The sequence below is a fragment of the Siniperca chuatsi genome, linkage group LG1 (assembly GCF_020085105.1).
Source record: "Siniperca chuatsi isolate FFG_IHB_CAS linkage group LG1, ASM2008510v1, whole genome shotgun sequence".
Classification (NCBI taxonomy): Eukaryota; Metazoa; Chordata; class Actinopteri; order Centrarchiformes; family Sinipercidae; genus Siniperca; species Siniperca chuatsi.
This window is the reverse complement of record NC_058042.1, coordinates 32,377,996-32,392,463: the sequence shown is the minus strand read 5'-3', so window position 1 is coordinate 32,392,463 and position 14,468 is coordinate 32,377,996. Positions and strand designations below refer to the sequence as shown.

General features: G+C 39.5%; 1 protein-coding gene across 11 annotated transcripts in view; it reads left to right on the top strand.

Moving 5' to 3' along the window:
* Positions 1 to 12,320, top strand: part of znf536 (zinc finger protein 536) — a 226,008-nt gene extending 213,688 nt beyond the window's left edge. For all 11 annotated transcript variants that reach the window (XM_044192965.1, XM_044192983.1, XM_044192903.1 and 8 more), the window contains one exon: positions 8,484 to 12,320. In XM_044192965.1, the coding sequence (XP_044048900.1) occupies positions 8,484 to 8,761 (278 nt within the window). In that variant the 3' untranslated portion in view covers positions 8,762 to 12,320. The remainder of the gene's footprint in view (positions 1 to 8,483) is intronic.
* The last annotated feature ends 2,148 nt before the right edge of the window (positions 12,321 to 14,468 follow it).

Here is a 14,468-nt window from a genome sequence, read left to right as displayed (position 1 = left end):
GAGTGATTGAATGAGTAAATAAAAGAGAAAATAGGTGTGTGTGTGAGTGAGAACCAATAAGTGATAAGAGTTATGATGTCAGTGAGTCAGTGACTGAGTAAGCAAACAGATGAGTGTGTGAAGCAAACTTTGAGCAAAGCATACAAAAACAGCAGTAAATTTCAGAAAAGAGGCCTAAAAAATGAAAATAGAACAAGCAATGAAGACAGAAAGGAAGGATCTGCTATTTTGGGTTCTTATTAACAGGTCGCCTGGTAGAGCAATTAATAATCTAGTTCAGTATTTAACATGGGACCTAGTCCCTGGTGGGGACGTTTTAGCTGGCTTTGATGCTGAAAGAGCTCCTTCCGCTACACCCCTCTCCCCCAACAGTTCCTCTCCTCTCCTTAAGTGCCTCCCCTGGTGTTGTTTGTGTGTTGGTTTTCTCTAGTTAAGCTAGGAAACAGACCAAATCACTATTCCCCAAACTTCAGGCCAATTTTCTATCAACACGCCAGTTCGTTGAGGGAAATGCTCTTAATTCATCAGAGGAAATCTAGAGAAGGATGAATTCCCTTCAGGCTGTTTGAAGTAATGCAAATGTATTTATTTTTGGAGGGGGATGGGGGTGTGAGAGGAGTTAAAAAATATATATATATTAGAAAAAAATCAATGGACACAAACCCATGCAGTCATGCAGGCCACATTTATGAAGTCTTCAACATAAAAAACAAGCAGCTATGCTCTCTTATACTTTTATTTGCGCTGTGCAGATACAAACAGCAACCAAATTTTTGCAGAAATATTTGTTGTCTTTTCCCCTACTGACCTGTCAACCGATACCCTGACACAATTTGCTGCTCACGTTCCACCACTAGATCTCAGAGTCATAACTCAGTCAAATCTAAACACACAAACTTCATACATACACTGGTACAATCATTAGAACAACCAGTTACAGTGGCGGCATCTCAAAAGTCCATAGAGGATACAATGTCATGATACAAATGTCTACAAACACAATTAGAAATCATATAAAAAAGGCTCACCTTATAACTTCTTGGCTCATAGTCATCAGTCATCAGATTCAGACTATATCTTTAGCACTCAGGAAGATTCCTCCCTGAGGGCAGGGCTTAAGCAACACAGAACAGCTTAAATTTCTGAGTTCTCAAACCATTTTCACAATTGAGAATGACTTCCGGATGGGAGCCGAAATGTCTTGAATTTGAAAACATTGTCCAGATGACTACGACTGAAACCTTTTCTACAATATATCTTTAGTGTCAAAATAATCCAAATGGTTGTCTGTATAGTGCAAAAAGAAGCTGCTATTAGCCAAAGCAGCATGACTTTCAATGATGCAGATTTGCTAAAATCTAAAACAAATAGGCTAAAGGCTAAAAACAAGGAGGTGTAGAGTTTTAAGTATTAATTACATTCAGACATTCAGCAAGGTTTATTTCTACACTTTTCATCAGTTTTCACCAGATTTGTTGGGTAGTGCAGGATAAAATCTCATCATCAGATAATGGAGCCTGGTACCTTGTGCAAATTGACAATAGACATATGAGAAATGTAAATGGCAGCAGAAAACAATTTAACACAGAAAATTAAGCAGTATAGACTTAAAACTTAAAACATCTTCAGGTTAAGCCCCAGCCTCTCGGGTATTAAATCTGAAAACAGATATTTTTGTGGAATAAACATACATATCAACAAACAACTCATAACGTGTCTATCCATCTATCGATCTATCTATCTATCTATCTATCTATCTATCTATCTAGAAGTATGATTTCAGCGGTGAAACACCTCTAAAAACTATTTTTCAGTGTATATGTGTTGGCATTCATGTGTCTATGTGTATGCGAGGGTGTTGCTGCAGTTTGCTGAGTAATCTGGGAGCCACAGCATGCATGCAGGTTATTGGACAGATGGTTTAGCACATTTAATTGCTCACACCTTCTGTGTTTCTCTGTCTCACTGCCTACAAACTCTCCGTCTGTCTGTATCGCTGTATCTATTATTCTCTCGGTCTTTTCATGCTGTAATAGCTTCCTTAAATAGTAATTTATAAGTTTGTACTCTGTATTTTTAAACTGGTATCTTACTGTCTAATATATAGTATGGACACATGAATGTATTTGTGTGTCCTTCTGTATACAGAACCTGTCAAATGTTGGTGTTTGTCATGAATTCAAAACAAAAAAAGACGTCATCTTGCACTAATACACGCATGCAGACGCACAAATCCTCATGTTTCCCCAAGTTTCTCCCTTTTCTTCTCTCTCTGTTTTACACCTGCTAACACACACCCACTTTCACAAACATACACTGACTGTGCATATAATCACAAACATTTACCCAAACACACACTGCAGAAGCATTAATGCACATATAGAAACACATGAAAGCATGTATTAATGTGCAAATATGCAAACCCATGCACACAGAAGCACATTGCCACACACATACACATATACAGAGGCACATAAAGACCAGGAACAGCGTGTTGGCATCCAACCCAAAGCTGTCATCCTTAAATGTCATTTGATGCCAGAACTGCCATCTGTTGCTGTCTTAAGATAGCTCTTCTCACAAGACACAAGCAAGAAACACTTTTCCAAGAGCTGTGTTGTATTTTTCACATATGGCCACAAACCGTTCAATGTAAGCACAGTTTGGGTAAGTTACAACCTCAATGCAATAACTGCCTCTCTTCTGTCCTTCTTGTCACTCCTCACTGACATGTCAAATCAAATAAAGAGCCCAAAAAGGGGAAAAATTATTATGATTCAAGCTAGAGAAAAATAAGCTTCCCCAGACTGACCTGTAAATAATATTTTTAAAGAGAAAATTTTATGTGGATGTCTAGTTAGTGTTGAAGGTAAATGCAGTCATTTGAAGCAATAAATTCCTCAGTATGTGCTATATTGAACAGAACAGAACTTACTTTTTCTCTTGTATTGTAAACTAGCTACGCTTCCAACAGCAAAAAAATCCAAAAATATGAGTGCAGAGGATATTATGGACGAGGATGCATTTTAAAAGAGAACCGGTCTAGGGTTAGAGTTAGGGCTAGGTTAAAAAAAGAGAGGCGGTCTATTCTTTTCAGATAAGTCTCCAGGAAATTAATGTAAGTCAATGTAATGTCCTCTGAAGTGATGGAAACACGACTGTGTGTGTGTGTGTGTTTATGGGTAGAGATAAGATAATTACAGCTGGATGGAAGATGGCAGGGGTGAGGAGTGTGTGTGTGTGTGTGTGGAGGGGTGAGAGGGGGCATGTGTGGCAGGTGTAACATGGACATGTTTGTGGCAGTGATGTGATACAGACCCCACACACACACACACACACACACACACACACACACACACATGCATACCCACACACCTCCACCCGCCAAATCCTCTCCGCCTGCCCTCCTCTTCACTTTCTCTTCTCGTTTTCTTCTGATCTCCATGCAGAGGGCCTTAGGGGGTTAATTAACAGCCTTAGATAATGCCACACTAATGAAAACAAGACCACTGTTTCTCCTCTCTCTCTTTCTCTCTCTCTGTCTCTCTTTATCTTTTTTTCTGGTCTTTATTCCTATATCTACATATCTCTTTCCCTTCCTTCTTTCACTCTTAAAGGCTTTTGCCAAGACAACCAAACCAGTGTCTGGGCACTTGATAAAGACAAAAATTACTTAAATAAAGAAAAGTAAAAATGCAATACACAGATTGTACAATGTCATTGGTGAAAAACATATAAGTGGAGCAAAATAAACATAAATTGGGGGATATGGGAAAAATAAATTATGGTTAATGTATGGTTAACACTTGGTTGGGGTTAGGCAACTAAAATTGGTTAAGGTTAAGGAAAGATCATGGTTACGCTTTATAAAAAGGTGAAGATTAATTGCAGGTCTGTGATGTGATACAAAATATGACTGTCCTGGATCAGGGCTATGTATTGGGAGGATGACCCACAGAGAAGAGGAAAACTACTAATATCTATTCCATTAGCATATACTATTATTGCTGCTGTATATTGATATTTATTCTTAACAATTGTGGAAAATAGACGTCACATTGAAATTGATGAGAACTGGTGCATTTTGAGCACAAAGTGTCAAACCAGCGACTAAGTTATTGACCAAACAGGTGTGAAGCCTATAATAGCGTGTGAGGACTTTATTGTAGCATATTGCAGAATACCTTAGCTTCTAATCAGTGATATAGTAAGCTAATGTGGGGGGCAGCAAGGAAACAGTTAAATAATTTTAGTGACAAATCTAAAGCAAACAACCTTCAGGTTCAATTTACTGCACAATAATTAAGACATAATTTCCCTTCAAACTACCACCTTGGGAAAGAAAGCTCCTAAACGACCGTATTTCTTAAGGAAAATTAAGATGGCAAAATTCCCGTGCAAAGTTGTTGTTAACTTTTACAGAGGAGCAACAGAAAGCGTCCTAACTGGACACAGTTACAACCTCAATGCAATAACTGCCTCTCTCCTGTCCTTCCTGTCACTCCTCACTGACACGTTAAATCAAATAAAGAGCCCAAAAAAGGGAGGACATTATTTTGATTCAAGCTTGAGGAAAATAAGTTTCCCCAGACTGACCTGTAAATAATATTTTTAAAGGGAGAATTTGTTATCTCAGTAACACATTACAGCTGTACACCAGTGTTGAGTAACGTGACCTAGTGACACAGAGAAGTGTGACAGAGATCAGATGGACAGAACAAGAAAGAAAAGAGTGGTAGAAAAGGGTGACAGAATGGTAGTTAGTGTGGTGCTGCCTGGCCACAGTCAGCACAGACCTGGGCACAGACCAGAGGACATGGATTAAAGAAGACAACTTTGGCTCTTCAGAGTAGCTGGGCATGTGGATTGTTTAACATTATTGGGGTCAGTATCAAAAAAGTATTGAGGTCTGATACCCAGCCCTAAAATAAGATTATATGTTGCATATAAACAGAGTCTGTAACCATTTAATGGGTTTGAGTTGCCTCAATATTCCAGCAGTTCAAAAAAAGTTTTGAAATTTAAAATGTATCCGGGCTTAAGTCTCTCATTTGGAGGAACGTCTGTTAAATTCATGCAACCAAGTAAAACATAAAGCATTGCACTGCTAATACAGCATCAGGTGTGTAGATAATCTGAAAAGGTGCTGAAATAGAATATTTTATGAAGTCATGCAATTTTTTATTATTCTTTGCCTTGCATTTCCATTGTAAACAGTTTCTAACAGCTTTGTATTCAGTGATCTTGGGCTGACATTTTTCGTTCATGATTTTATCAGTCTAATGTTTTCTTGGGACTCTTGTCCCGTAATAATGCTGACCTTAAATGGTAATACCTCTGTGTGCACTTAATACTAAAGTTTCATATGGCATTCTAACTGACATGAATCGATTGACATCTATCATTTTAATTAATATAATTAAATATTGTGAATATGTAATAATTTCATAAATATTAATAATAATTGTATTGCTCAAGTCACAATGACAGACAACGGTTAACTTCTGTGGCTATTCATTTTTATTGTTTTCCACAAAATGTAAAATCCCTCTATATTTAACAAAATGAAATAACTGCTGCAATTTCAGTAAATCTGTGTGTGTGTGTGTGTGCACCTGTGTGTGGGAGTGAGTGAAAGAGAGAGAAAGCCTCTCTTTAATTTTTAATCCATAACAGTATAGGATGTGTGTCTCTAAATTGCTCAGCAGAAGTCAATTTCAAGCTCAAGTTTATTCATCCTATCCAAAGTTTTTTCAAGCTATGCAATTCAAAACACAATCGCTCTCTTTTTACCTAAACATCTCCCCGGAGATAAAACTGAGCTTGATTTGTATGTATTTTTTAAAGTCCATGGAGACAAACAGTAAGAAAGCAGGGAAAGTGGAGAAAAAAGTTGAGTTGTTTGGGGGCATAACTTGCTCTCCCTAAGTGTAAAATGGGATGAGATATTCTGCCTCTCGGACTTAACGTAATGTAAGAGAGTGTGAAATTAAACTGCACATGAATAAAAGGGACCCTTCATTGTGTGCCGCCGACTAGCTTATCTGTAAATTCAGACAACTGGAACATCCAAAGCCTCCAAACTTGTAGCAATCCCCTTTGTGTGGCTCTGGAGCAAACAATGTAATATCAGAAAGCCAGAGAGGCTCCAAATCCTGTGTCAGATTGCCAAACACAAAGTAGCTGCTTCCGCGCATCCTGCGTTGCCTCGTTGCATCCTCACCTCACGTCTGTGTGTGTACACTATAGTGTGCATGTGTCCGTTTTTATACAATACAAGTAGACTGTGCACTCACTCCCCCATGTGTATGCCAGTGAGTGCTTCAAATAGATTGTTTCCTCTTTAATTCCTGGACCTTTACCCATTGATATTCCCTGCACCTATCCCCACACCACTTTTAAACCCCATATGTTAATTTGACACAGAGCATCTCAAGTTGAATAAGAGATAAAGAAAAAAAAAAGAAAAAGAAAATGAGGGCAACAGCAAATGTACTGTTATTAATAACCTGAAGTACCAGAGAGGTTCAAACTCTCCCTCCCTCTTCCTTCCTCCCTCCCTCCCCATTTTGTTTTGTCCTCTCTGTCTGTCTGTGAGTGAGTGAGCTAAGTGAAGTGGGTTATGATGGCAGTGTAATCGGCATCCCTCAAACAAACGGCTGGTGCTATTAAGGGCCATTGTGTTTGCTGCAGTGATGCTCAGATTCAATCTAGGGAGAACATTCTGTGCTGAAGCTGTGGCAAGGGGGGGGGAGATAGAGAAAGATACCTCGCCTTGTTCCGCTCTGCTATTGTGTTCAGGGGACTAGATGTATGCACACTCTTTAAAAGATGCATATTGACTCAGGGAGCTGCAAAAGTTTAGTTCAGATGAATTCGTAGGAGCTCTCTGACTGCACAAAGTGAAATGAGTATTAAGTGTTGGGTAACGTTTTGAGGATGTATTTCTTTCAATAAGGAACTCGGCTGTGCTGCTGGGGTGGTTCAGATGAGAAAATCACTTTGCCCTCAACTTTACCCTCTTCTCCCAGTCTCTGTTTCTCAGTCTAATGCTTACTAACCCTGTTCCCCCTCCACAGTCCAGTATCATGCAGGTTCGATAAATTAGAGACTAAATTTCCTGTAGGTGTAAGGTGTAATGGTTATCTATGTATTTCAGTCAATCAACTCACTTGGAATGGACTATTATGTGAATACAAAATATTCAGCATTGATATTTACATATTTATAGACTCTGACCTCATCACTCCCAACAACAAAACACCAAGCTCACAACAGCAGGGATTGGGCAGTATATAATAACTTCCCCCAATGGGGACAAAGACTCAGAGCCTACAGGTGGATGGATGTGGGGCTTTAGAAATGCTATATGAGCAGCAGCAGCATAGACAGTGGTAGCGGCAAGTGACAGCACAGCTTTCAGGTGAGCTGTGTGGCAGCAGGCATGGGGCATGCCAAAACACAACAAGTGGTTATTATACTATGAGGAAGGATTTTATCAGTCTGGAAAGTCATCATGGCAATAATGATGAGTGGGTCCTGTTTTGTTTCTCTGTTTGTATATCGTGCCACTGATCGACAGGTGGCGGTAAAGACCCAAGAAAACTAGCAAACAAAATGCAGGGAAGAAGACTGCAACTTAGCACTCATGGATGTAAACAATACAGGTTTCAAATTCACAAAAGCTTTGCAAATGTTTCATAAGGAAGGGAATGCATTCAACACATTGTTAGGCATCAAGGATACACGCAAAGCATTTTGGATCGAAACACAAAACAGTAAACAAGAAAACTCTTGTAACACCAATATACCCTTTTTCAAGGCATGTAACATCTAAGTATTACTGGAACTGATCCTAATAGTAAAATAAATTGTCAGTATTGGTTAGATACCAGTGCCCTTGACTCGAAACAGCTGTTAACCCTGGTAGTTATATAAATGTTCTCACGTCACAAACCTGTAACCCACAAACACATTAGCCCCCCAAACTATTGACCCAGTGGCCCAGTGTGGGTGGATGTTTATTGTGTGTCCATCTGCCTACACTGTAAATAGACTTCCTATGGTGAGAGAGAAGCCTCTGATTGTAAAAATCCCTCTCATGCACCCTCTGATAGAGGTAAATCTCTAGCAAACAGGCTGCAGTACTGAGATAACAAAATGCAGCTGAGCATCTACCCAGAAGTGCAAATGTCAGTAAAGTGCAAAGTAATGTAAATATATATAGAGTTAACAAATAGAATAATCAGCAAGGGGTAGATGAATATACCAAGATAAGTGCAGTATGAACAGTGTTAACAGTATGAACAGTGTAATATAAATATGCTAAGATATATACAGTATGGACAGTATTGACAGTATGAACAGTGTGATATATATATAAAGATTATAGTGAAAAGGTGACCCCCAAGGACTCATGCCTGAGACCTACTGGTTCAGATTAAAAGGCTTACAATATTCTCTTGTTCCGTTTCTCTCTCCAGGCCAGAGACCATTCAAGTGCAGTTACTGCCCCTACAGTGCCTCCCAGAAGGGCAACCTGAAGACTCATGTGCTGTGTGTGCATCGTGTGCCCTTTGACAACAGCCAGTATCCTGACCGACGCTTCAAGCGCTCCCGTCCTGAGTCCGATGTCCTGGAGAAGAACCCTGATGATGCCATTGGTGGCGTTACATCTAATCAACCAATTACAGGAACAGATGGAAGCCATGGGAGTAACATTGCGTCATTTGCAGGGGCCACATCTTGTCACCAGGAGTGAAGCCGCCATGAGCTGGGTTGATTAATAACATCCAGGAGGGAGGTTTGGGTCTGCGCTGGACAATACATTATCTAAAATACAATAGATTTGTATTATCAGACAAACACTCCCTGATGCACATGAATGTTGGTCACTATAAGACTCATTTCCAACAGACCTGTGGAGGCCAAACAACGACAAGACAATGAGATCAACAAAAGTGCTGGCAGACAGCGCTGTGAATAGACCACACTTCCTACGTTATAAACACAAATAAAACATACTCTATATGTGTTATTACAAGTCTGTGGACATTTACTAAGAAAACATTATAATCTATGTATTTGTGATGAGGTGAGTCAGCATTTTTGTTTTTTTTTAACTGAGCACAGTGGATTATGTGTGACAGCAGAAAGGCTAAAGAGTTAAATAAATCGTAGTTTTCAGACAAATCACAGACAAAGGAGTTTTAAGCAAAACGGAAGCCAGATGAAGTAATCTAAAATCATTAAAGAGACTTTTCTCCAAAAATAATGCTTTTATCAGAAAAATGATCTGCGTAAACGATTTAGTAGAACAGTTACTGAAGGGAAGATGGAGGAAGAAGTCACCACAGTCACCCTAGAACATAACACCAGTGGATGCCATTTTCCCAGTGCGACTGATGAGCACTGTATGTGTGTGTGTGCTGTAGGGTCAGTGGCGGCGATGGTGGCGTGTGTGTGTGTCAGGGATAGAGAAAGAGGGGGGCTGGGGGTGGTGGAATTGGTGCCAGCCTGACTGGAGCTGTCATCGCAGAGGAAATCAATTCAACAACACACAGACACAAACACACACTCAGTCCTACAGTGGTAACCCGACTCTGGTCGGTACACCAGAGGGTCAAGTTGAGTCCCATCAGCTGGCCGTAGCCCCTCAAGTCACCTCCTTCTCGCCACCATCCTCCCCTCCACTCTCACTCTCTCTAATAGCAGCCCAATCCGTTAGAATGGCCTGGAAAATACAACACAAATCAATCAGCTGCGTATTTAAAGCATCCATTAGCCGACGTTAAGGCTTGTTCTGCTTTAGTTTTGGCAATTCAACGTCTGGAGGTCACCTTACAGGCTACATGTTAGAAAAGTATGGGGGGGTTTAACTGATTGTGCTGTGTAGCTTGGGCTGCTTTATGATGACAGATGACAGTTTGGTACTTTGGCAAGGACCTGGGCCAAGATGTGGGGGATTTTTCTACATGTGCTTCAGAGGGAAAGATCAGATATAACCAGCTGCGTTCTGTACATACAAAAATATGTGTGACATCCCACTAAAAGTTCTCCTCACATGAAGAGTTTCAGAGACACTCTGGCATCAACTCAGAAAAAAAGCGAGATTAATCTCATCCTCTGATAAGCTCTACACAGGGTGACCTATGATGAAAACTTAGCGTGTATACGCAGGTTTTATTAAATGCTGGTAAACCCCTTAAAAATAGACTATTGACTCCTTTCACAATGCAAAAAATAAGGTGTGGCCACAGTGTTTCTGGTTAACAGCACCATGTTGGGCAGGTGACAGGTGTGTTTACTGTGTTTGTGTGCTCTTACACAGCTGACGGACTGTTAGCCTAGCATGCTAATATGACATAAACATATGGATGAGACATTTGTAGACATTTGCAGATAGAAACAGATGAAAGAGTCACAAAAAGGGGCGAAAATGTGCGTGTTCACCCAGGTGTCACATTTACATCACTGCCAATCGGAGCCGGAGCCGATAAATACCCGTGACTACTGCAGAGTCATTTGACCAGGGAGTGAATGCCGATTGTACCCTTTCACAGTGAAGACAAAAGCCAGATGTTAGTGGGTGTTAGCAGGTTTTTTGTCCAGTGTAAAAGGGGCTAAAGATTAATCATTCACTTGACCCTGCTTTACATCTCTAATTATACTACCTTTTCTATAAAAAAATGTACACAAGCTGCTTTTTATTTTCAAAGGAGGCATTCTCTTTCTGTGAGAATGTAGTGTTTTATTTTTTATTTGCATGGTTTTTATTCCAGGAGTAAAAAGTAACATAAAACATTGAAAACAGAATGTTTTGATCTTGTAAAATCAAGCTACATTGTTTTAAGGGCAAAAAAAGTATCAACTTTGATTGTACATTGTTGTGCCGGCAGCTGTTGGTTACTACTGGGCGAGGAGAATAAGAAAGTATGGCGCTTTGTGTCTTGTTGGTATTGGTGGTAGGGGATGGGGGCTGGGGGCTGGGGGTTGTTAATGTTTTTCTGATAAAGAGAAATGATGCAGACTTTAAGTCAATAGCTTCCCGCACAAACACGCATGCAATGGTGGGGAGGGCTAAACTCTTAAAACCCCAGGGCCACAGCTCTGCCTAAAGGAGTTTACAGTCCGACACAATGCACTCAAGCATACACACACAGACACACACACAGACACACACACACACAACAACAGGGCAATACAGAAATACAATCCCCCTGCACACATGGAGAGATGGAGGGGAAAGCAAAGAGGAAGAAGGAGAGAGGACATGTAGAGGGAAAAAAAGGAAAGAAAGACAAAGAAAAAGAAAAGAGTAAGGCTTATAGTTCAATATTCTACTGGACGGCTGTAATTGTGGTTTTAATTGTGTCACTATAATTAGAGATTTTTTGGCCCTACAGAAAACTACAGTATTTACGATTCTTTTTTTTCTTTCTTTCTTTTGGTAGCCAACAGGAGAGTAGTTCTCACTGCCTTATAACTGAGTGTGTATAGTCTTTCCCCACTGAGCTTCACCCTATGAGTCTCAGATAACTTAATGTAGTATAAACTTTAGGTTTCAATGCACTACTGTGTTCTTGGTGGCTGTAGCTTGCTTTTCTGGATGTGTGTATACATGTGTGCACTTGGTGAACATTTACATATAATAGCAAAAAGTCAATAGGAAAAAAAAAAGTTTAAAAAAAGTACACATTCCATTTTTTGGCACCAGTACCCTGACTTCTCCATCTTACTAAAGCATGTGAATCAGTACAGTTTCATCACCTTGTTCAGATGAGGCAATAATTTTTTTGTTTTTCGACACTGGAGAACGGCATTTGTTGTGATTCCTCTGTGACTTGTACTCTTTGTCCATCACTGAGAATGATACACCATTTCCCCCCCTGCTGTAATCCCAAAATAATCCATTCCATTGTCCACATGCTGTTTGTTCTCTATCAAGCTTCCTCTTGAAGTAGCACATACAGTTTGCTCAATAATAATCACTGGTGCTAGAAAAAAACACTGAAACCATGCCCATTTATTTCAGCCTGCAATGGATTCTGTAGTATGCAATCCTAGTCCAATACTGTCCACATTCCTAAATGAAGAAGATTTCTATAGCCTATGGGAGTAGAAGTGAGGACTTTGTATCTAAAAGAGAAATATCCTTGGTCATTATTTATTACTGCACATCTGTTTGACAAAATCTTTCATTAAAGAGGTGTATCAAACATGGACTGTTTACTGCGGTCTAGACGTTCTGGTGTACTTTGAAGCAGTGCGATTTATCCGGTGTTTTTTCTGCAATAAAACCTCTACCTCTGGGAAACACTGTCTTTGTGTCTGGATCCCTTCACACCATTCAGGTCAATTAAAAAAAACATTCTGACTGTGAAATTAAAAGACTGCTGACACAAGTACGGAAATGTTTCACTCAAATCAAAGTGGTAATTCTTTAATTTGTTTTTTAAAACATACCTAGAATATTGCCCATGAAAAAAAATAAGAATCCAGAACCATGTTTTTTTGCAAATGCTGGGTCTTATTCACTCCGTCACTACACTAACATTTAAAATCACAAGAGTAGTAGAAATAAATGCCTCAAAGTGTCCCAACAGGGGAGTAAATAAGCAACCCATGGGATTCAAAAACAGAAGGGAAAGGTGGTGCTCAGAAGACATTTGTTAAGTAGCACAAAACACAACAAACAACTATGGCTGGTGGGAATGTCATTAGTTTTGCAGGTATTTGGTCATAAACCATGATAGGACAAATAAAAATTTTGACCGGATTATGGTGCTAGGTGAAAAGTCAGGGGATCACCAAAGTTATCACAATTCATCCTGAGGGAAACATGAATGGCTACACCAAATTTCATGGCAATCCATCCAATAATTAACAGCAGACCTCATGGTGGTGCTAGACGAAAAGTCAGGGGATCAAAACGTTACTAGGTTTAATCCTGTGGGGACCATGAATGTCTTCATTAAAAATCCATGACAATTCATCCAATAGTTATTGAGATATTTCATTCTGGACCAAAGGGGTGGACCGACCGGCTAAAAAACACTGGAACAAGAAGCACCCAAGCTGTAATGAAGAACCTTTGTAGATTTCAAATATTTGAACTTCAATGAAGTTAATGTAAGAAACACAGTTGACAATGACTTACATTTCATATCTAAAATCTTACTTAATATTCATTTAGTAGCTGCTTTTTCATACAAATATGTCAAGAGCATTTTGAGGTTCAGTGCATTGCTTAAGGACACCCGACATCTGTATAGGAGGAGCCACGGGGCCACATTTATAAAGATTTCCATAGCTGATTCTTCTATCCAGAATAACATGTGACTGCTATAATTCTTCAACAAAAAGCACAAGTTGACCGAGAGACCTACAGCTACCATGAAATCAGAATCAGAATCAGAAATACTTTATTGATCCCCGAAGGGAAACTCTTTGTTACAGCAGCTCGCCTTTACGTCAGTGCACACAGGAGAAAGTACTAACAAAAAATATAATACAATACACTATAAAAACAGGTCAGAAAATAAATTAAGTACCAGGTGGGTATAAGTATAAAATAAAATAAGTGTGAAGTACCAAGTGGGTTTACCGGTTGATGATAATAATACAATGTAATAATATAAGTAATAAGTAGTGGTGCATGTACTGTCAAGTTAAGTGTAGCTTATTGCGATTATTAAGATATTGCACAGTAATGGTGGTATGAATAATATCAATATCAATAAATAGGGGAAAACTAAAATAGGAAAAACTAAATATTGCACAGGAGTAATACACAGAATATTGCACAATTATTTCAAGTATGGCAGAGATGTAATGATCAATGTCCAGTTTAGTGACCTAGGGTCATACAGACTAACACTTAGAGGGAGGAGATAAAGAGTTTGATGGCCACATGCAGGAATGCCTTGGCCCTCCGTAGATCCACAACCAGCTCCTTAGATTTTGTTGCAGTGAGCTGCAGATGGTCCTGCTCACACCATGAGGCAAAGTTTCCCACCACAGTCCTGTACTCAGACTCATCACCACCGCTGATACATCCAACCACAGCAGTCATCAGAAAACTTCTGAAGGTGGCAGGACTCTGTGTGGTAGCTGAAGTCTGTGGTGTAGATGGTTAAGAGGAAGGGAGAGAGGACAGTCCCCTGAGGGGCCCCAGCGCATGTTTTCCTTGTATTTAAATTACATTCAGAATCTACACTGGGTGCTGACTGATTTTTTTTATCAATTTGATCATCTTTTACAACAGTGCCAATGCATCTGATGTTTGCTTCACCAGAACCAATAGAACACGTAGAGGTTTGTTAAAAGAAAAAACAAAATTCAAATTTGTTGTGCAAAGCTGCTGTATAAAGAGTTCCATTTGTAATGGATACCTTAGGAATGTTTTAAAAGTAGTGAATGCTCACATCAAATGCATTGCAAATGTAAGGTCTGAGGAGCAATGTAAA